A 23,424-nucleotide genomic window follows, 5' to 3' on the forward strand; every position below is an offset into this window, starting at 1 on the left:
AGCTTGTGCTATGTATCTTGTGAATTTTCAATCAATAGGTATTGGTTGGCGAACTACATACGCAAAAGTGGGCTACTGTAATAGCACACCCTAATTTCGAAAGCCTAAGTCTTATGCTGACTGTCCAGTACGCATTATCTATCAATGCATTATCGAGTAAGCTCGACTAATGTAAATTCAATGCAGCCATAAAGCGATATTCTCGACAAATCCCCTGACAGCCCTGTCGAAAATATCAGTGAAGATTTTATTACCACAGTCGAACATCATAATGGTACAATGAATTCTACTGTGAATGCAACGAAACATAAAATCCGCAAACTTTCTGTTTAGCTCTTCGCTAACCAAAACAGCGTTCCATTTTGTTTCCAACATGATTCGGTTTTCAGATTAAATGAAGTTGTATTGTAAATAAAACAATCTGAATATAAATAAAAGTACACAAATAAATAAATATCATGATTTTCTTGAATATCTCGAAGCGCTTTTAAAATGCATTCGGAGACATCAACTGTTGAGGAAATTTATTGAGGAATGCATCTGTTGAAGAAACGCTCACTGAGTGAAAAGTAATCACTGAGCATAGTTATAAGTTTATAACAAACTTCTCACAAACAAAAAAACAGCATCTGCTCTGAACAGTTTGCTATTTGCAAGTGAACATGTTGCAAATATTCTCAGTGAACGGAAGCGTTCAGAAAATATTTACTTAATTGTATTGTTGTAGAACGGTTGTGTCTTTTGAATGCACCCAACGTTTCTAAAACATTGTTCTCTATACGAGAGTATCACAAGTCACAAATCGTATTCGAAAATAAGTACGTTTGGCTCTTCAAATGTTTAAATTGATCAACCAATAAATTGAAAAGCCAGTCTTTGACAGATCAGCTCTTCTTGACAATGTTGCTGAGCTGATATTGCCTAATTGTTCAATTGTCTAGACCATTACTCGATGTGTATCGATTCGTTGCTCTCAAGTCAGCTTCGTTAGCTTCTTCTTGGAAGGCAATCGTGCCTTCGAAATGCAAGTACTTTGCAAGTACTCGAGATGAAACAGAGAAACGTGGTTTACTACTCTCTGCCGAAGACAAAATTATCGAAATGCAGAGTAATCGATTTTCCCGCGCCTGTACGAATACAGATAAACGCAGAAAATCATTGCAGAGACGAGGGGAATTCTACTTTGCTTACTCTGCGCTTTCCCAGACGACGTTTCTACGAGGAGGATCAACCTCGCAAATATGCACGTTTATTGCTGCGCAAGGGCAAGATTAAATTAATACCAGGCCAGAAGATGCGAGTCATCTTGACACGTGGCACGAGATAGACGAGCTGACGATCGCACGAAAGACACAGATTAGGAAGTATTACACGACAGTCGTTCTTATCAATTAGAATTTCGACTGTTTGGAGTTCAGTAGCGCAATCCAAGATCCAGGATCCTACTGCTGCTGTCTCGTCTCATAATTTAGAGGCGGGATCGCAAATCGCCCGTCCCGTCTCGTGATTCAGGCCGGCTCGGTTAATTGTCTCCCTGCAATCCGGTCTGCGGTTGGACTCGAAGCGTTTTCGAAGGCGTTAGTGGCTCCATCGGTTACTGATAGCGGCTGTTTGCCGACCGCATCGCGTAATAGCGGTGCGTACGTGTAATGCTCAGGTGCGACGATTTTGTATTGATTAGACATCGGGCTGCCTCGCCAGTCAATCGATCGGTCGGTCGATCGATCGATCGATCGCATGTGCATTCATTTAATCCGTTGTGCTCTTTCGTGACAGGGCTTAGATTTCTAGAAAGTGTCTCTTCCCACATCAGTGATTCCTTTAAAAAGCGCACTTTCCAAGCGCCGTTCCCTCGAATCCAAGATACTCCGGTAAGTATCGGTAATCCACACCTCACGGAATCCTTGTCACACGTCGAAAGCGACGGCAAAAAAGTCGCTTCATCATTTGCCATCTGATCGACGAACTGAGAGAGACGAGAAACAAGAAACGATCTTGAGGAGCGCTCGATGGGGCTCGGAGAATTCGTGACGTTAGTCGCTTAATCGCGACTCGAAACTGTCTTGACGGAAGGCATTGATCAATTACTGGATTGATCAGCGATTGTTGTCGACCATGCACATCCATGATGGTTCATATAGGAGATATTTCATCTGTTTGGTTTTACTCTAATAACTAATACGATTTCCACAATACAACAAAGATATTTCCAGATCCATGTTTTCTACTCGTGGTTTCAATCTTTCCCACATCTGTTCCAGCAAGAATCACTGCATCATCCAATTATTGTTTCCTGCACATCGACAGCAATGCGAATTTTCTTGCAATCGACTCATCGCGTATCTTAATACGTTTCTCTCAACGCTTCGCACAAGAAAAACGACAATCTGAGACTCGAGAGAGAAAGCCATTTCTATTGTGCGACTCGCGCCTTTTTTCCATTTCCCAATCTCCCTCCAATATAACGACTTTTGACTTACACGAGCGAGTGCATCTCTCGATTCGCCAGAGGGAAGCTGCTGCATACGAGGCCGCGCGTTCCTCACACCTGCGGGCGACTACAGAGCTTGCGGGGCCTTAAATGTACACCACGCGATGTAATCAAGTCTTTTGTGTCTTCCCTACACCCCTTGACTTCTTTCCTCCATTCCAGCCTGGAAGCGTAAGGTAAGTCCGCTCGATCCAAGAAGATCCTCGGTGGCGCGCATGTATAAGCGCGCGGAAGAAAAACCAATTCTCCGCAGCCGCGGCCTGATCTCGTGCCGTCGATGATCGTAGTGCGAACGCAAAGCTGTCCGTTTGAAATCGGGCGTGCGTGAGAGCGAGTCGGAAGGAGTAAGGAAGAGACACGGTGTCCACGGTGTATCGAAAATAGCGGGAAAATATACGAGCCAGCTCGGGAACCACATCCCACCAATTTCAACCTCAGAATTTTCTTTCGTTGCGCCAATCTTACCTTTTAACGTTTCTTAGAAAAAAAGAAAATATAGAAAGAAAATATAGAAAGAAAATATAGAAAGATGATACTTTGATAATGCATCAGCGATCGATTGCAATCTTTAATTTTCCACAACGTAGAAAAAAATGAGTCTAGCTGCATGGATAAGTTATTACATTGATAAAAGCCTGACGAAAAGTTTTTATCAACTACTTGTCAGTTTTTGGTTAAATAATTGCAATAATCTTGTAATAATACAGAGATTGCATCTTGTAACTACAGAGATGTCCTGATGGGACTGTTGGACATATTCGTGACATCTTAGATGGCCATGTAGACTAATGATGTAACAATGGACAATCGCTTGATGTATCCTGAACGATCATAGAGGCTATTGATGTGACAATCAATATATGCTTATCTATGGTCAGTGAGAACACGCTCACGATTGAAAATGAGCGAACAGTGACGTCTCCATGGGAACATCTCTGGCAGGGCCAATTAAATGCAAATAAGATCCTCCTGGGAAGGATCAGCTTTCAATCGATGGTATATCTTTGAAGGGAACAGGTCAAATCGCTTGAAATGCCAGCTATTTGACCGCGTAATCGAAAGAAAAAAGTCTAATACCCGCTAGACTGTAGAGTCGAAGTTTATTATTAATTACCATACACAAGTAAATTATTATAAATGTATACTATATATAATTAACACAAACAAACCCGTAAAATACGCTAATGTGAAAAATTGAATACGCCAGTCCAGTTTATCGGAAGTTAAATTGCTCGCATCGTTCCTGAAGTTCGCGATATTCTCCGTTATTCGACCCGGTAGCACGATATAATTCGGCAAACCGATTGACGCTAAATCGATGGCAGATTACTTTCCACGATCTTTCTCTCTCACTCACGGTTGCCCGGAGCACACGTGCCGTCCCACGAGCGTCGCGACGGCCTAATTGAATTGATAGGAAGGAGTTGGGAGAGGATAACGCCGCCTTGATCGTACGACCGGGATCGGCAAAGCCGTCAGCAAAGTCTCCGCCTGGTTTCCGGCTCACGTCTGGGCACAGCCCGGATTACCGGTTTTCATCGTGTGGGATTTCGGCACGCCTCGCCTGCCGCCGGAATAATGGATCCCCCGCTCACCCTCGACTCTGGTTCGTTCATTTTAACGGTAGCGTTAAATGTAGCGCGCGACTCTGTAATGCACCATCGAACGATCGATCGTAATTGGCGGCGGCTGGCTCGTTAAACGCCCGGAATAATGTAGAGTCTCGTAGTTTAATCATTTACGAGCACTCCGGCGAAGCCTAACGGCGCTAGGAAACCGATGGGCGGAAGAGGAACGCGATTTTACAACGTCTCGCAGGTACAGCATATTACAAGGCCCACGTTAATGCCTCGATTAATACGGCAATCGGTGTCGATAAGTCGATTTAGCTTCGCTTGATAGATTTCCGGGCTCACGTGGTTTAGCGCAGAATTTATGTTTTCGTCTTTTAGAATATCTTTATGTTGTTTGAGAAATCTGTTTTTCCATTTTTTAGAAATATATAAGTAAGAAAGAGAGAGAGAGAGAGAAGAAAGAAATATATAGATACTCGAAGTAGATATGTGATATCCTTATTGAAAATGGATTTACTCACGACTTATGTCCATTGTGACAAACCGTCACAATACTTTATCCGAAATTACTTTCATTCTACATCGCGGAAAAAAGAAGACGTTCTGATTAAAAAAGGGAAAGGTATCGGATCTGAGCTTTCGCGTTGAAAAAGTGGACTTGGAGGTTCGGTGAAAATAGGATGTCTAGCGACTCTGGTTTATCGGATTTATCGTTACCGATTTCGCTCAGGATCGGAACCAGAATAATGACATCGCGTTTCTGTCGAGAAGGAAATAGCGCTGCGCGCGTTTGTCGATTTAGCAATTATCGTACGCGATACATCGGTAGCGGGTGATTTTTACGCACGCACGTTATATTCCGCCTCGTCGATAATTTCGGTCCGCTACTCTAATTGCAATAAAACGACGTTGAATAGCTATTGCGCGCGCGCGTGAAGCCGATAGACACTCGATAGATTATAACACTCGTGGGTTTCTGATTGCATTAATTATGACCGCTCTCGCCTCCGCATACAAACTAGTTAATCGATCGATTAGTATCAATAACATTCGTTGTTGCACATTCCTGCTGCCTACCTACGGAACGTTTAATCGAATTCCGCGATATCCTCTCGAATTTAAAGCCGTTCCTGCTAATTTTATTACGTATTAATCGCGTCGATAATATTACTGGACAAAATAATCAAATCATCGAACGAAATTCGCCTCGTACAGTCCGAGGATATCCACTTCACGTCTAAAGATCTGGTTTATATTTTTCTGGTTTAATAATTGTTCCTTTCTCATGGTCATTCTTAAACAAAGCAATCATTAATATATTACAAGTGCAATGTAAGAATATCTTTATTATTATAGCGATAGACGGAATTATATCCAACTTATAAAACAAAAGTAAAACTTTATCAATTTTCACGTAGCCATTAAAACTTTGATGACTCGCAGCTACGGTCCCCAATTAAATTTGAGTCTTTCAAAGGATGGAAATATCGCATCCACGCTTCACTTTGGAAAGTTACTCGGGAATCGATAGACATCACCTCCCGAAATACTCTCCACGTGTCACCAGACGTCATCTAAGCCTCGGACGAGGGAACTTTTTCACTCCGCAGTATGCAGCCCACGGTTTTTCCATTTTTGCCCTCACTTCTTCCCTTTTTCTCTGCCCCCCCCCCTCTCTCTCTCTCTCTCTCTCTCTCTTTCTCTTTCTCTGGCTCTCCCTTCTTTCCACATTGGGGAAACTTCAGCAAAACTTAGGTGATAACCATCACCCCACATCCTCTCCCTACTGTTCCCATATCGAGTCACTCATATTCCGCGAAAGCCAGAAGAAAATTCTGACGAAATTTCACGGTGGACGACACTTTATTCCTTCTTCCACCCTCTTGATCTCGTTCTCTATCTTTCTTCTCTCTCGACACCGAAGTTTCGTACGTCTACTACGAAAGGGTATTACCTCTCTCATAGTAAATTCATAGTTCGGCGAGTTATAATAATGCCGTCCTTCGTCCGACGATACTAAACGACCGGCATTATGGCGAAAAGTTTTCTGATTGAGGCGGAACGAAGAGGTTCGAGAAAGAGCGATGTCATTAGAACAAAGACATAGAAAGAGAGAGAGAAAGAGAGAGAGAGAGAGAGAGAGAGAGAAAGAGAGAGAGAGAGAGAGGTGCAAGAGAGAAAGGAATATACAAAATTTATTCCTCTTTCCGCGAGAATAAGATAAGACAGGAAAGATGGAGGAAGCATACCAAACTGACTTCGTGTTTTTCTTCCGCCTCTTGTCCCTTTCCGTTTTCATTTTCCCGCGACACCCGAGAGTTTCGACCGGTCTGAGAAATCGCCTCTCAAAGTAAATTGCCGGTGCTCCGATTCATAATAATTTTGCGCCAACAGCGCGACATCGCCCTCGAACAATTTGTCCTGTCGCAAAAACTGTTCTTGGTGAAACACAAAAAAGTGTTATTGATGACCATCGTGATCAAAAGGAAAGGAAGAAAGTACGGCATGACGCTCGATATCATCGCGTTATGCGTAATCGTGCAATTTCCAAGAGGAGAAAAGATGTGAATATTATAGAAAATTTCTGTGTCTTTGTGTTTCAATTAATTTTTTACCGTAAATTTAATTACTCAAAATTGCTTCGTTTCGTGACCAGAATTTCTCTTATATTATTTCAGTGATGATGGCGATTTCTTTCCTCAGGTGGATTTCTAAATTCTCTGGCGGGATATAAATTTTTCCCATAACCGTACCATAAAAGTGCCATTAAAAAGCAGGACGCTTAATGAAGCATATATTGCATTTCTGTAAAAACATCGTTATACATATTGCAGAGAATATGATACATTTTATTATAAATAAATGTTTTTACGTCAACACAGGCTCACTTTAATTCATTTTAGATACGTCATTTTCAGTCATAAAATCATTTAAATATAATCGAAAATATATTTTCTTTCCATTTCCACATACGCGCACACAATGCGTTTCTGACGTGTGTACGTGTGTGCGTACGTGAATTTAGTAAAAAATGCATTCCAACTCTCGTTATTCTAGGAAAAACTCTGGTTCATCATACTATCCTGTGAATTTTTCCACCGTTTTTTCTGTTTTTTTTTTTAACTAGACGTTAGTGCTGCTGAATAACTTATCTAATTCTCCAAATAGCCTCTATTTTATGCAAGCGTATCAGCTTCTCTCATTTACGACTACATTTGTGTCACTTTAATCAATAATTATTCAAGATATGTCAACTCTCACAGGTCTATTTATATGTCAAATAATATCATGCTGAATTAAATTTTTCATCATTTCGGCAGCATATTCACATTTCCGTTCATTTTAACATTGCAATTGCGCGTTGCATTGCAAATGCAAAATGTAAGATTTTCGTACCAAGCAGAGGTAAATTTCCTCGAATGAAGTAAATCGCGATCTCTATCTCACGACGAGCTTTGAAGAGTTTGCTAGGGATTTTACGCCTGGATTTTGCAGTCGCATAACAGTCAATTGAAACTCAAAGGACTAAACCGCAGCGTCGCAACTCGTTCGACTAGATCGTTACGATGCGGCGGGACGCACGGTGCGTTCGCGCGTTCTCGTACAATGGAGTACAATTTTCCAGGGATGAGCGTTCCGGCCCGATGCCAATAGTAAAACCGTCCGAAGCACGCGAATCGATGGATATAACCGCGTCGGAGTTCACTAAATCGAAATTCCATCCTCCCACGGGTCATACTCGCGCGGATCGTCCTGGAAACGGAAGTTGTGTGTCCACCGTTCCAGCCCCGCGACTTTGTCGATAAATAAAAATCGGTTCAACGCAATCATTCTCGTCTCCGTGATTCATTCGTGTAACTCACAATTTCGGCATCGTGCCATTGAATCTAACTAAAAAAAGAACGCAGTTCCACGTCTGCACTTCTGTAAAACCAGCGTTGCGGCAAAGAGATGTTAAATAGAGCGAAACAAATTTTGTTCTCAGCATGCGATTTATTATTCTCTTAATGGATACTTCTCTCAGAAATTAAATAGAATTTTATTAATAGCGGAATTAATACCCTGCAGAGAAACTACGGTGTGGAAAATTAATCTATTATCGATGCGCTTTGTGCCCTACAGCAAAAAAAGTAGCACGCGCGTGCATTTTTATCAATTATATTAATTATATTATTTATATAACAATAATATCTTTATTTTACTCCGTATATTTTTTGCGATATTGTCATGTGTGGTTTCAGCCATTATATTTATACCACTTAGTATACTAAAGATTCATATTTTTCTATTTATATATCTAATATAAATTTATAATTTCGTAAATTGCGGGCTAATCAGTATTATTTGATGCGAATGACTCAAAATGCATACTCCCGAGCTGGCTCTGAAGCAACTAGTTAGCGTTTAAGCGTTAAAATCGCGTCACTGCGATTCGATTATTTCGTACAAGTATTTACTCGTAAATTTTAAGTACACGCCGTGGATTATCTATCTTTAACAAAGCTATTATTACCCTCGGTCCCAAATCGGGGATTCGAAATCGAGCAGAGCGAAAAGAAACAAATTTCGGACGGAGCTGAATCCTCTGCGGAACCAGGCGGTCGATCCGTTCCGGGATTATCGGGAAAACATCGCCGGTTAAAACGGCACGGGGCACTGGCCCTCGTGAGATCTCCGTCGACAATTCCACCGAGGCGAAGTGCAGTTGCAAAACTTGCCCCGGCTTACGATCGACCACCACCGCGTCGCCGAAAATAACCCCTTTTTTCCTTTCCTTTCCATTGCGCCCTGAATCGCGGGCCGTGAATAAACTCCTATCCTCATTTCCCGGTCGAAAATGGTCAGCGTGACGCGCGGTTCAGCTCCGGACGATTTCTCTTCGTCGACGATCGCCAAGACGATCGACAGGCAAAGAAGGACGTGCGACTGTGTCGATCGACGATCGCGTCCTCCACCTGCTGCACGCGGGGGTGACGACGTGGCTGTCGACGCCGCTCGCGAACGGATACGACGAACGAGAACAGATCATTGAGCATAGGTGGGCTACGACTGTTTCAGGAGTGACCATCTTGCTATCGCTGACGGTGTTCCTGAACCTCGTCGCCGAGACCCTGCCCCAGGTCTCCGACGCAATACCCCTGTTAGGTACAACTGAGTTTTTACACTGCGCGAAAAGTCGGATCACTCAATCGCGATCACGTATCGTTTCGCACGTATTGAGATCGAAAATGGATCTCTGGCGAATACAAATCGCGGAAAGTCAACCGGGAATCTTCGCGGGGGCTCCTCGCGCGTTAATACTTAAACACAAGCGAGAATCTTTTTATCTATTTATATGTCTGCATTTTTTATACCAGGGGTTTCCATCCTTCAAATTGAATCACAAGGGTTCAGAAATACAGGGGTACTCCGGGGTTAGAAGGTCTGCCCCTTGTAAATTTTCAATGTGTAGAAAAATCGATGCTTTTTCTCGTTCCATTAAAAAAAGGATAACGTTACCGTGTCACTGCTGCTGACTTGCATCGGAAATGTTATAGAACAGTAAACGGCAATTTTGTAAAGCTTTATTTTTTACTTTCTTCATATCATGTGGGAACAGTTTCAAAGTTGATGAATACGCATTATTTATAATATTACGAGGAGCATTTTTTTATCTTCCCCGAAGATCTCGTACGACAATTTCGTAGCGTAAGCGAGAGAGGCGTGGCGCCCTGCAGCTGAAACGAAACGCTCTCCCGTATGAAGGAGAATTGAAAATCATGGAATATTCGCGAGAGCTGGTGGAAGAGGAGACTCGTTGTTCCGCATCAATTTAACGGGTAAAGTTATCTTTCTTTATCGAGAAGCGCATAAGTAAACAGAGATTCGTCGTTGCGATCGTTTGTTTCTTAAATCGCGGGGATAGACCAGAAAAGGAGCGGAAACGTGACTCTCGATAACTCGATAGTCCTTGAGAAATCGGACCATACGATTCGTATCAGTAGATATAAAGCTGAATTCTAGATTCGGAATTCGATAGATACGTAATTTTGAAAAGGGCTTATTTTATATCATTCGAGAACTTGAAGATGCCAAGAATTTGCAGTGAAATAATACGCTCGATTTCAATTATTAAATAAATTTTTTTAATCTCTTAAAATTATCATAAATTTTCAATTTCCTAAATAATATAATCTGTTATATACCGTATTATCCAGTTATGATATTATCCAAAGACATTGCGAATGTGAAATCAATTGAGAAATTTATTATCTTCGGGCAATTGGAAATCGCCACTTCAGTCATAGCTTTTCACGAATAGTAAAGAATTCAATCGGATCCAAGAAACTTTCATCGTAACAGTAGATACGAAGATGTCAATCTACCAAGTTTTGCGAGAAATAAAAAGAACATCGAAGGACCGCCAAAGAGATATCTTCGGAAGTGAGGAAATGGAGAAGAAACAGGGAAAGCAGTCCAGTACGTCTGTAGTAGTTATTGCCAAAAACGAAAGTCCATTCGATGGGACGAAGAGAAAGACGATAGAAATAGAGTTATCACTTTCTCAATGCGCCTAGGAAATTTCCTCGCGCTAACTTTGATCGGCTTTAATTGAATAAGTTTGCATCGCTACGGCCGAGAAGTATAGCATCGCATTCGACATAATTTATCAAGTAACTTGTCCCACATGTTTTTGCTATGTCCGAAACTTTATTTTACTTTGTTTCTTTGAACCGAAGCAACTTTTATTGATGCATATACTTATGTTTTAATAAATAACGCTTAGATAAGAATAGATAGATATTTTTAATTCATTACTTATTCATAATTATTTTCTACTTCGTAAATATTCCCTAAAAACTGCATAAAAATTAATGAACAATTATTCACGACATTTTGGAAGTGTCATATTTATTTTATGTTTTTTGGCATAATATAACTGTGATTTTAGAAATATCATTTTATAAAGATTTTCTCTCGCGACCGCGGATCTTACATCATGAGAAGCTCATTTAAGAGCGGAACGTCATCGTTCATCGCGAGAACCGATCGCAGCTGTCGATTCGTAGTCTCTCCTGTCTCCGTGGTCCATTCTTTTTTTTCGGCATTTGTGCGCCATCCGTTTTGCGGGGGTGACACCTCGACGGTTTCATCGAGCTACGCTGATCGAAGTAAATTAAAACGCGTCAATCGACCTTTACCGATTATTACGTATCCGCTGTCAACGTTGCGACTCTGTAATCGGCACCCATGCAGCCTTACCCTCGCCGCGTGTGGCACGGTGCATCGACACGGTAATATGAAAGCTGTCGAAAGAATTGGCCTCGCTCTTCGGCGACGCTGACATTCGCGAGCAAGAAGAAAGCAAGCACGCTCTCCACGTGCCCAACAACTTGCGAAATTAATTAACGGGAAATCAAAGAGAAATTCGTTTTTGCGTGTATTCTGGAAAGGAGGGAACGTTGCCAATAGGAAGACAGCTGCTGAGAATTAATATCTGTCATCCACGAGAGGAACTACGCGCTCGGACCGATGTCCATCGATTTCCACGACGCGACTTTGCATCCGCGTTGCTATGTCGAACTTGTCACGGAGCAAGAAATCCGATGCGTCCTCGTGTAACGTGCCAAACAGGGTTTTTTTGTTACTCACCGCTTCATGTTTTTATGTAATGTACATTCAGATCCCTGAATTATTTTCTACATTCTTTTTATTGAAATATTCGGCAGTTGTTGAAAAACAGGCTTCACTACTTCGGTCTCATGTTTTTTTATTAGTGAACTTTGCCATTTATTATTTATACAATAATATCGAAGCACCGATTTCGCAAAGTAAATGGACAAAATGTTTGTCTTCTATAGAAATGAATTTTATTTTGACATTATTTTAATCAAAGAAAACAATGTTAAGATAGATTCGCATTAAAAACATTAATATAAATTTGCCAAAGAATTTTCTTATCTATTCGTAGCATATGAAATTAATTTTTGTTATGTTAACTCCATTCCTTTTCCGTTAGATTTCATTTCTCGCGAATGTATTTTAAAGTTCGTACAGCTACTGCACGCGCGCACGAAAATTCATATTCCACGAGGGACATTTTTCTCGCAGGAGTTTAGATATTCCCTCTGCCATTATACAACAAAGTGTACTCTTCAGCGAGGAGGGTGCTTCACGAAGTAGGTAAAATGGGTGCGCGGACCAGCCGGCACGACGAAGTTCTCTGCGCGTTCGCAAAGTGCCTGCTAATTAACAGTGTTCGATGTGAAGCAAACATGGGACGTGTACGGCGCGTTATCGTTTTGCTATGTGCGTGGTCACTCGGTTATCATATTTGCCTTGAGGACATCGTAAGCGCCGTAATCGAACGTACGGCCGTTTCGCATGAAAATCGGGAACCCATCTCAGCGTCGGTGACGGAAATTAAATGCGGGTGAAATGCAAACGATAAAAAAGTATGGTCGACCTGGCCCGAGTATCTCTCTATTTGAGTTGCCTCCATATTCGCGCATTCATTTCATCATCGCATATTTGCTCGTGTTCATTTCACCATAATTCCTCTTCGCGCAGCAGCAGCAACGACTGCGGTATCCTTTCGTATCTCTCACGAAATATATGCGCCAGTTGCAAACAGGCGAGAGAATTCCTTATGCCAGTGATCGAGCTGCAATATTACGTCCCACGTGCAATTTCGTTTAATTCCGTAAAATAATAAGATGCAAACAAAAACATGTTTATAATAATTCTAACAGACTATGGAAAAATAATATGATTAAAATGAAATCATTGTGCGCAAAGCTCGATCTAGGACAGGTAATGGCAAATGTCCGGCTAACAATAAGCGGAAAGCGATACTCCGCGAGACAGAGAAACTCCGTCCTGTGCAAATTAAATGTGCGCTTTGCACGCACAAGAGGAGCTACGTCCTCCCTCTGTTTCTCTCAAAAAGGTAGAGTTTCTCTCAAAAGGAGAGAACCCAAAGGAGGAGAATACGCTCACCTCTCTTCCCCGTTCCACCCTCGCGTAGAAACGCACATTCGTATTTTCTCATTTTTCCATCCACGTGCTCGCGTTACGCGCTGACATCGCGCTCCGCGCACCCGTTTTACCATGTCTAATCTAGCAAGATGCAGGCGCGCATCGGCGTCATTTGGAGGATCTTTTTCCCCTCGGCGCGACACTCTCGCATGTTGTCGGCATCAATGCGACGCTATATCTCGCGTATCTCAATTTATAAACGCTCGCGAAATCGCGGGATGCCATGTCGCTCCGTTTGTACCCTCATTTCGGAACGTCGCTAACGTTTCGCCACCGCGAGTACGAAATCTCGATTTGGAAGTATGAATTCAGCACCGATCGTGAGTGGTGAACTCATACTTAACGCAACATCAAGTTTTTCCTCGACAGGAGAGATGAAAGGAACAATATTTAATGAGACAATTAAGCAAAACGCTCGATTAATCCGTAAATAACATAAGATACGATCGACGAGAAAAATGTCCATATTATAGATGACATCGGTAGAGGTATTATCATCTTCCATTTTTAGAGCATTTTCGTATACTTTCTAACGAGTTTCGACATCAGCAACGAGAGAACTACACAAAAAAAGACGATAAAAGCGAGCCGAAGGAGCAAATGAGTTTTCTCTTCCATCAGGCAACTGCGAGGAACTCTCGCGCAATGCAAATTGCACGTATAAATCGGTAACGTAAAATTCAGCTCTGGAATTAGCGCGTTGCAGCAACAGGACGAGGCTCCTGGAATCGCCCCGCGAATGAAACGAGCGGCTTCGCGTTCGAAGTCCGAGCGAAAAACTCTTCGCGAATGCGAGTGCACGGAATGCGGAAAACTTGTGCGAACGAGATGGCACGAATGGTCTGAGTGTGTCTGTATGCGTAAACGATGCATAGCTTTATTTCTTTACTTCGCTTCGAGTTCTCCGAGCGGAAAAACACGCATCCGTATTTCCTGCGCGACGAGGATATAACTCCGATTTTCGCGATCTTTCGCCTCTCCGATAGCTTCGAGACGATCCCTCATCTCCGAGCCGGAAAGTTTCGAACATGTTATGTGCCAAAGAGATTTTATCTCGTAACATCTATTGAAAATATATTTTTGCATGCATATACGGTTTTTACAATTTAATTATGTTTTATTGCAAACAAGTTACTTGCGAGAATTTTAAAAACTTAATTTTATTATAAGAATCGTCGCCCAATTATATTATGGAATAATAACGGCGATAGCACTTAAAGGCAAATTTAGTTTCGGTATTTTTAAATCGAGAATAAAAGTCAGATTTAAAAATACCAAAGGCGACAGCGAATATAGCTTGCGGAAGCTTTTAATAAACTGTACATTTTAATCAAACAATCCAAAATAAAATAATAAAGCTAAAAATTCGCGGAATGATCAAGGATAGACTGTACTTCCTGACGATCGAGAAAGTTACTAGAGCAAGGCGCAGTAGAAGTGAATCAACGAGCGGAGTGTTCAATCTAAAATCCAATTCACCCTCCAGTACCACATACACGCCGTTATTACGTGACACATAGATAGAAGATTTATTATTTCAAACGAGCTATACTTTCTCCCAGATTTAAAATAAATCTTCTATCTGATCATCTGTTCATATGAACATCGTAGAATCTCGAGGACGAATTAGTAGAAATAGGTCGAAGTAGACAGAAATTAATCAACAAACGAGTTTCCAACGTGAAATTCGATTCGCCCCATTCATTTCACTTATAACAGACAAAATGAATCTGCTATCTGTTTCAGATTTTAATCAAATTTTCCACTTACGTATTTAAACGTTTCTAAATCGTTGTGACTCCGTAATTCTTTAACTTGGCACCGAGCACGTTCGGAACTCTCCGGTTTCAATTGGCCTGGCTTCCTCATGGCTCTTCACAAATAGAGCCAACGATGCAGAGTCTAGTTGCAGCCGGAAGACCGCGTGTTGCGCTCAGCATCTTTTGCGAAACAAAGGAGCAAGACGAGATTTGTTTTTCTCGGAGCACGCTCAACCTTCACGATAATGTTTGATGCTCGTGAGCTTTATCGACCAAAACGACGAAACGATGTTTCCGTGTTTTAAACATCCGGAACAATTTATTAAATCGGCGAGTGTAACTTGGATACTAAGAACATTACGCGTGTGAATATATATTTCTTAATGTACATATAAGAGATCAATATAACAAACGACAAAGAGACAATATGAGAGTCGGTTTACTCGCTTCTCGTTTCATCCATGGACCGTGTAAGCTCTTATCATCATTTGGAAAAGTGAACAAACACAAACGTTCAAGTAAAAATAATATCATGCAATAAGACACTTCGATCGACACTAGATTTTATTACTTTAAAGCAATCTAGGTCGTTTGAAATATGGACAGCGAATTCATTCGGTACGGAATTTTATCGCGTTCTGTGGAAGTCACAAGCGCGAACTAGGTGTTCCCATCGAGCTATTACGTTTTTAGGACACAACGCATCAATCCTTGCAGAATGCGTGCAACCAGGTCGCCCCGGTTTCAATATCGGCTCGACGCAAGACGACATAGCACACCCTCTACTATCCCCGTCTGGTTTCTCTCCCCGTACGGTGCGCCTCGTGTGTTTCCCCGAGCGAGTCGAATAATTCACCTTACGTGCAATTGATTTTCCAATAAACCACCGACGACACGACACGACGCGAACACGTGCACGCTCGACGTGGCATGCATGACACAGTCGCAGGCCGTAAAGAGACAAACGTAGAATATCTGAGAAAGTCCTGTCTCTCGCGTGGGCAATGCACCCGCGTATCTCTCCCACGCCCACACACGTCACATACGTGTCCAGCATACAGGGTGCTCCGAAATCTTAGTTTCGGAAAATTGGCTACATTTGAGCTCGTTGTTTGCACGACAACGACTTAAAAAGACTTTTATCGTGACGCAATTAACGCCATTCGAATCACGCATTGCTAAAACTAATCTCTCGCACGTATTTTGCGATATTGTATCATTCCATTTTGAAAAGCGAAGTCCGTATCTTACTTTCTGTTATTGTATTTCTGTTTTTGATACCGCTGAAATTTCTCGGCCTTCAACTTCTTCTTTGCTTATCTATGGCTAAGACGAAAAGGAAATATTTGTCTTGTTAAGATGCATCGCTGATTAGTAAATATTCATAATTATCAAAGTTCTTGTTACGTTCGCAATCACGTCACGGAATTAAATCCCGCCTGAGATAGAGCCGCTTTGAGCTTTATGAAACGCCTCATCCGCCTGCAGGGCACTTCACGGAGCACTCTGTATACTTTCGCGAACAGGTGAGACACTTTTACACACCCGCGCAGCGCCGTAACTAGCGTCGCAGTTTTCACGGTGCATTACCCCGTCTACACCTTATACCACGAAATAAAATTCGGCCAATTAGCCGGTGCCGTTATCGCGACACCAGCGATAATAGCCCGGTTAAACAAGAGGGCTTTGTATTAAATTGTTGGAACGACGTTACCAGCTCGCGTTGAAAGCGTGAAGACGAGCGCTTTCCGGTCTCGACGAAAAGGCTAATCACGATTTGCATAAAAGCTTTAGCGCACCGCGCGCGAAGACGCTGCCTGAGGAACGGGAAAACGCGAAGAACGCACGTACCAAGGACGAGAGAAACTTGAATCCCGTTTTCGCGATCCTCGAGTAAACGATACACCGCACTTCCATTCGCCTATCAAGCTCAAACGGTTTCGCCTCGGCTTCGAAACCGAGAACACCTTTTGTCATTTTTCACGTTGCTTTTTCACAAAACAATCTAGGATCAACGTACGTGCAAATAATGATAGCTATGACAGATTCGTGTTAAATAAAAGTTTGCATTAAATATAAAAACATAGAACGATCGCTTTATTTCTCTCCCTTCATTTATTTTCACGAGCGAGGATTCATTTTAGCGCAAACAGTGCGGTATGGTGTATAGAATGAGGATTCTGAGCTTATTCGGTCTTATTATAACGTTACGGGAAGGTCGATCGTATTCCGAGTCTCGTGGAGGTATTTTCTCATCGTTACAGCGATTCGCGGATAGTAATGGTGAACAGCGAGGAACAAGAACGGAAGCCAGGCCACCAACCCCGACGAACGACGTTTGTTTGCTCTGCCGCAACGTCTTTGGTTTCCTTTCCTACATTCCCACGGCTGCCGCTTCGCTATTATTTTTTGATATCTTCAAATTGCGTATCTATTATATATATCTATATATATATTTTACACACAAATATATCTCTATATTCATATTATATATTTTTCTACACACTATATACACTTATATACATGCTGTTTCTCCCTTTGTTCTTCCCCCTTCGCTTCATACCTATATACATATTTATACATGTTAAGCAGCACAAAATGCCACAGAAATTTACACACGTACACACACGCACGCACGCATTATACTCGTTAACAAAGATATATTTTCATTGCTCGTTCACTGAAAACATGACGGTAATAATCGAATAAAAATTTCGCAAGTTACTAAGCAAGTTTGCACCACAATGAAAAATAGTCTGCGTGAATATACTCCGGGACATACAAGAGAGAGGATCCTATGTTCATTTTATTTTTCATGTCTGCAAGATTGAATTTTCTCTTTACCTGTCAGATGATCGCGAAATCTTCCTCCGCTGCGGTGCAAGCCATGTCGTTGCAATTTAATTTCACGTCGATAACGAGGACACCGATGACGAGGAAGACGTATCGCGTGCACTTAACATTTTTGCATTTTCGCAAAGAGGCAAGCACGTTATTTCACGGTCGATCCTCGCACCGCTTCGCGAGAACATCAGCCGTAATGCGTCATTGTCGTATAACGAGACGCGCTCCTGGAAACGCTACGGTTGTACATCACTGCCTCGGTAGCATCGAGTTAAAAAGCACCCTCATTATTCGCCGTGAACAATGGCAGCCTGTACAAATAGCGGGTGTACGTACGCACGATGACGCGACGGTTCCCCACGTTTTCCGAGGACGGTCCGCCGACGAGTGACATTTTTTAGTTGTCGACATCCAGAACGACAATTGGCACGTCTGTCTGCCTGAAGTCGGCGATATCAAAACGGAAATGGATTTTTGTAAATACACTCTTTTTTTGTCAAACTCGTACGACCGAATTAAGAGGACTACGCGGTCATATCTTTACTTCGAGATTTTAAGTACGCCGGATTGACAAAAGCAACGTTGCAAAAAGAAATGTACTGAAAATAGCATCTGTAAGTGAACGGTAATCAAAGTTGCAAGGTGAGCAAGTTGTAATCATTGTCGCACAATGAAGCACCAACTGCTGAATCTTGTAAACGTCTTTTAGACAAATGCGTGAACTCTTGCATTAAGTATGTGCATTGCGTATCTCCTTGCTTGCGAAACATATTACGACCCCAAAACTTTGCTGTGTGACATGCATAATTATTTTCCAGAGAGAATTCTTATGTGTGTTCAGCGCGAACGGCTTATTTTCGTTCACCCTTTGAGCTGGTACAATATCACTCTATTCTCGTCCTTATATTGCTATTATTAATTAACGTTATATTACCACTTGTCATGCCACGAAATTCATGTCTCACGATGCGCATTTCCGTTGCAATTAATTATCTCGAATGCGGGCTGAGTATCACGAACAGAGTACGAAGGTTCACGCTTCTCGTTTGACTCTCTCGTAATTTTGCGGAGCTGCTTTCGTTGTTTTGGTAGTTGCGACATGAAAGCTCTCCCCCTTCGTATGTAGCTAAAAAATGTCACACCCCCTGTGTATGCCTCGATAGTATCTCGCATTCTCCTTTCATTCCCACGGTAGTTAGAACGACGTTGCGAATAGTCGGAAATCTCGCCGGGAAAAAACGTCGCGAGTGGAAACATGTAGAGACGTGACGTTCCGATGAAGAAACGTTGAACAAAATCGTGCGCATTAAGCTTCTCTACGTGGCAACGCAAGCGGAATGCAATGATCGCGATGATTTTCGCAAATCTCGAATCTGCGTCGTCTAAGGATACGCGATCCTTTAGACTCTTCTTTAAAGTGGAGAATTCACGGAGTTATCTTGGAAACGAATTCTCCGTTGAGTGCGCGTAACGTCGCGAATAAGAAATCGCATGGCGGATCTTTTATCCCGTAGACAGCATAACTAAGATGCGGATCGGTCCTTTCTGACTCGACGACTTCGCATATGGTTCTTTGTTAACTAATGGATTTAGCGTCGCGAGCAACATTACTTACAAAAAATAACTCGTCCAATTACTCGAAAAGCTACAAGTTCTATATATTAACGAAGAAAAACGGAACCGCGTCGCGACGCGCAGTCAAAATCGTCTCTTTTTCGTTGCGCGATGATGCAATTAAAAATAACGATTTTCGTCGATCGTACACAGACTCGAGTTTTCGGGGACTTCAGCGTGGAAATCGCGAGTGGACTCTGCGCGAATCGGATAGAAGTCACGCAGAGCCATTAATTTCTGTAGAAAAAGAGGGAAAGAAAGAGCAAATGTCGAGGTAAGTACTATCATAGTCAGCTACGTCGTCGGTGAGATAATCTTAATGTTCAAGCGCAAAGGTTCTATCGCATCCAGGGAAAATGGAGGAAAATGCGAAGGATAATAACAGAAAGCCTGTCACCTTACATTTGATGAAGGATAGAAACATATTCCTATTCTAAAAAAGGCGTGTTAACTTCGTGAAGGTCTTTTTTATCGAATATTGAGGCCTCTTTTCTGCGACGCTGATTGGTTCTCTCGCTTGGCTCGAACTTCGTGTGACTTGAACTTCGTGTTGCGAATGTCATAATGTCATATATAGTGGCTGTCAGTGCGGTTATATTAATTTATTATTTCTTAGGAACGTGTATTCTAAATTTTACACCATCAACGTGGTGGAAAAATTTCGTTGAAAGTATTCCTACTATCAGTTAGTTTCTCTTGTTTTTCTTGCAACTTTCTCAGCCATGCATATAGCTCGATATCCTGATTACCGTAAGTGGTGCATCGTACGACAGACGCATTACGTCGCTGAGCAATCTTCGTTTAAATCGGAGAAGTCGCGCATTACGGCGCGAGGATTCCGCGAGAATCGAATAGGGATGGTGCCGCGAGGGGTGGTGGGAGGAACAGGAGGAAATTGAGAGGAATTAAACATCGTCTCTCCGATGAGACCCGCTTTTAGAGATACCAGTCGGATAAGGATAATGCCGCGGCTCTAAGAGGAATTGAATTTGACGGAACACCTCGTTGCACTTGCCCCCATTTCCGCGGCCTCTGATAATCGCGATAAAGACAAGCCGTTGTTCCAGTTCGGACGGCGATGGTACCGTCAACTTGAATATCCGACGAGCACGGCTGGAGAGAAGACCGACGAGGCGTCCGCGCGTCTTTCCGAAGAACTCGATTTCCGATTTGTCGAATACCTGGGAATACTCAATACTTCGTCTATCATCTATAGTTGCGGCACACGACACAACAACGACGACGACAACGACGTGGAATGAATTCGAAAACAATCTTGCATTCACATGGTGACGCGTGTAGTTGTTCAGAAAAAAATACTTTACGAATACTTTACGCATAGGTACACACATATACTTACGTACATATATATTTACACATGCACATACACGGATACACTCATTCCACATTGAAATCTTTCATTTTCTTCGTTTCCTTCGTTCAATGCATCGCAATACGACCTATGACCTGTTCACCTGCATGAATCAACATTATCAATATTAATGAGTCACGTTCGATAACTTTTACTTTCCTTCTTTCCATCACGATTTACTGTCACACCATCATCACCAGTACCAGCACTATGACCATCACTATCATCACACTGGAAAACATCTATATCTCTTACGACAAAGTACCGATGCAATCTGACCGATTTATTTGTCTCTGGCGAGCTTCTCTTCTTTTTTATCGTTTCTTTGTTTCGCCACCGTTTTGCTGCTGCATAATTATCAGAGGATATCGATTTACACTTCTATCTATATCTATCTATGTCTTATTCTCTTTTTCTCTCAGTCTCAGTCTGTTTCTCTCTTCTGTCTCTCTTTCTTCTACCACACTCACTTTCTTTCTCTTTGCCCTGATTTCTTCATTTCCACCTTGCAAGCTGCTGGTTCGTTGGGTTTTCTGAAAGTGCCTGTATACTCGGACATTGCCTGTAACACTATATATATGCTTTCCACATATCTACGTTAAGTATACACGTGTAATGTCTGTTGGTTGGTGTTGATATGTTTCGTTTCGAGCGATATATATATTATATATATACATATATTAATATCTATATTATATATATAGTCAAGAGAGTTATTTGATAAAACACAATTAATAGTTTTGTGCACGGATGCGATATCATTGAGAAACGTTACTGCGCGTGACGCATCTCAGCGCGTGCAAACTCGCGTGAGTCCACGTGTTGCAAATCTCGTCCTACAAAGTACAAAAGAGTGCAAGCGAGTACGGGCGACAGGCGCCGGGATCGCATCGCTAATTGGATTTGTCTCACCTCAGAGAGATCGCTTTGTTCAAATATTCTTCAGAGCTCGCGTTATTCATTTCAGGAGTAAATAAGGTAACGTACGTCACGTTGCAATTTTCATGCGACTCACACAATTCTCGAAGATCGTACTGGAATTCTCCATTTCCATTGCACGCGCGTGAAACCATAATTCACGCCAGAACGTGACGACATGCCGATTTTTCTTTGATAAATTACGGAAGATCGAGCGTTGCGCGAGGATTACAAATAACGTCTCGCTCGTTTTTCAATCGTATAATCCCGCTCACGTAACTAATCACGATAAGTACAGTGTTAATTGGCAGACTGGGCTGTTAACTTTGCGTTAACTCGCACATCTTTGTCCTCGAAGAAGAAAGTTGAACGTTTTGTCAGCATGGAGTTGTTCCGAAGCGCGAAGAAGAATCGCGGTTTCCGTCACCGCGCTCTCGCGAAAGTTTCGACTTTACGATAAAACCGCGATGACAATTGCGGTACTTGGTCGCGTGCGATTACGCGCTAATTCGCGTTTTATGGATCGTATCTACCTTCGTTCTCGTGTCGACAGAGATGTTTAGCGCAATGTACCCTGGCATCTGCCGACATCATCCCAGCGCAGGTAACTGGAATCGGCTTGAGCTTTTCTCTCGCTCCGTCCATCCTTTGATCCAGACTCTCTCTCTCTCTCTCTCTCTCTCTCTGTTTATCTGTCTGTCTCTTTTTCTAGTCTTCTCTCCGTCTGTCGGTCCTGCTCACGCAGTCTTTGGCTTGATCCTATTTTCCTCTTCTCTACCATTGAATCCTCCCGCACGATCTATCTCCAAACCCGACATATTCCATCCTCTCGACCATTCGTTTCGTGCTGTCTCTGTCTCTCTTTCTTTTTTTCTCGTACTCTTCTTCTTCTCGTTCTATCTCTTCTCTCCTCGTTCATTCTATCTATCATTTTCTCTCCTCCGCCTATCCGCTTATTTAAAGACGATGCGTACCCGTGATAATGATTTAGCGGGACAAGAGGTAAGATTCAGATCGTGCGAAGCGAGATACCATCGACGCTTCCGCTTGTAGACGTTATTAACTCTCGCTCGCTTGTTGGTTTTGAAGGCTATTGTTATTCGTGAAAGAAAGAAAAATTTAATAAACAATATGCACATTAATCAGTTTATCGATTTATGATAATTGAAAAGCCGTGAGAGTTGATAATAGTCACTGCGTTACGTAGCTGATAATACATTCGCGCTTGCGAGCGTCGCGCCACAAAGGGACGTCAAAGAAGGGCTTTCATACAGGACGTGCACAGTAGCTGACGAGCGTGGTAACTGACGTGGAGCGATCGTGCTGAAATATTCGTTGATGTTATATTATATCTCGTGCGTACCAGAGAGACGACCATCATCTCTCGCGCTTGTGTGTCTTCTTATGCGCAAAAATGCGCGCGCGCAATTTTTAGTGCACGTTCACGCGAAAATCCGCTCGGGAAAGAACAAAGGACGACGCGAAACTGAGAATTAGGCGACGAGGTTCCGGCAGGAGTATTATTTTGTATCATCATCTCGAGCTCGGTAAATCTCTTTTGATCTGATGCGGAAATAGAATAGATTGACACGAAAGAAGAAGAAGTAAAGTTTGCGACAATCGAGCAAAAAGTCTTCCAAATTCATCATTCGATAATAATAATAATAACATAATGAATATGATAGAAAAATTTTAATAATGATAATAATAATATTAAAATAAAATTACTATGATGCATGTAGAATATTTATGATAAGAATAGTACGATGTTTATTATATTTAATAACGATTGCCGGGACAAAATGTAAAGCCGGATCTCTATCATCGAGGATG

The 23,424-nt window shown here is 42.1% G+C and overlaps 1 protein-coding gene across 8 annotated transcripts in view; it reads left to right on the top strand.

Annotated features, from left to right (window-relative positions):
• Positions 1 to 23,424, top strand: part of LOC105277220 (neuronal acetylcholine receptor subunit alpha-7) — a 204,143-nt gene that overhangs the window by 142,290 nt on the left and 38,429 nt on the right. For 5 of the 8 annotated variants that reach the window (XM_011335431.3, XM_011335428.3, XM_011335435.3 and 2 more), the window contains one exon: positions 9,124 to 9,210. The exons of the other annotated variants lie outside the window; for them this stretch is intronic. In XM_011335431.3, coding sequence (XP_011333733.1) covers positions 9,124 to 9,210 — 87 coding nt within the window. The remainder of the gene's footprint in view (positions 1 to 9,123; positions 9,211 to 23,424) is intronic. 8 annotated transcript variants of the gene reach the window in all.

The sequence above is a fragment of the Ooceraea biroi genome, chromosome 3, assembly GCF_003672135.1.
Source record: "Ooceraea biroi isolate clonal line C1 chromosome 3, Obir_v5.4, whole genome shotgun sequence".
Lineage (NCBI taxonomy): Eukaryota > Metazoa > Arthropoda > Insecta > Hymenoptera > Formicidae > Ooceraea > Ooceraea biroi.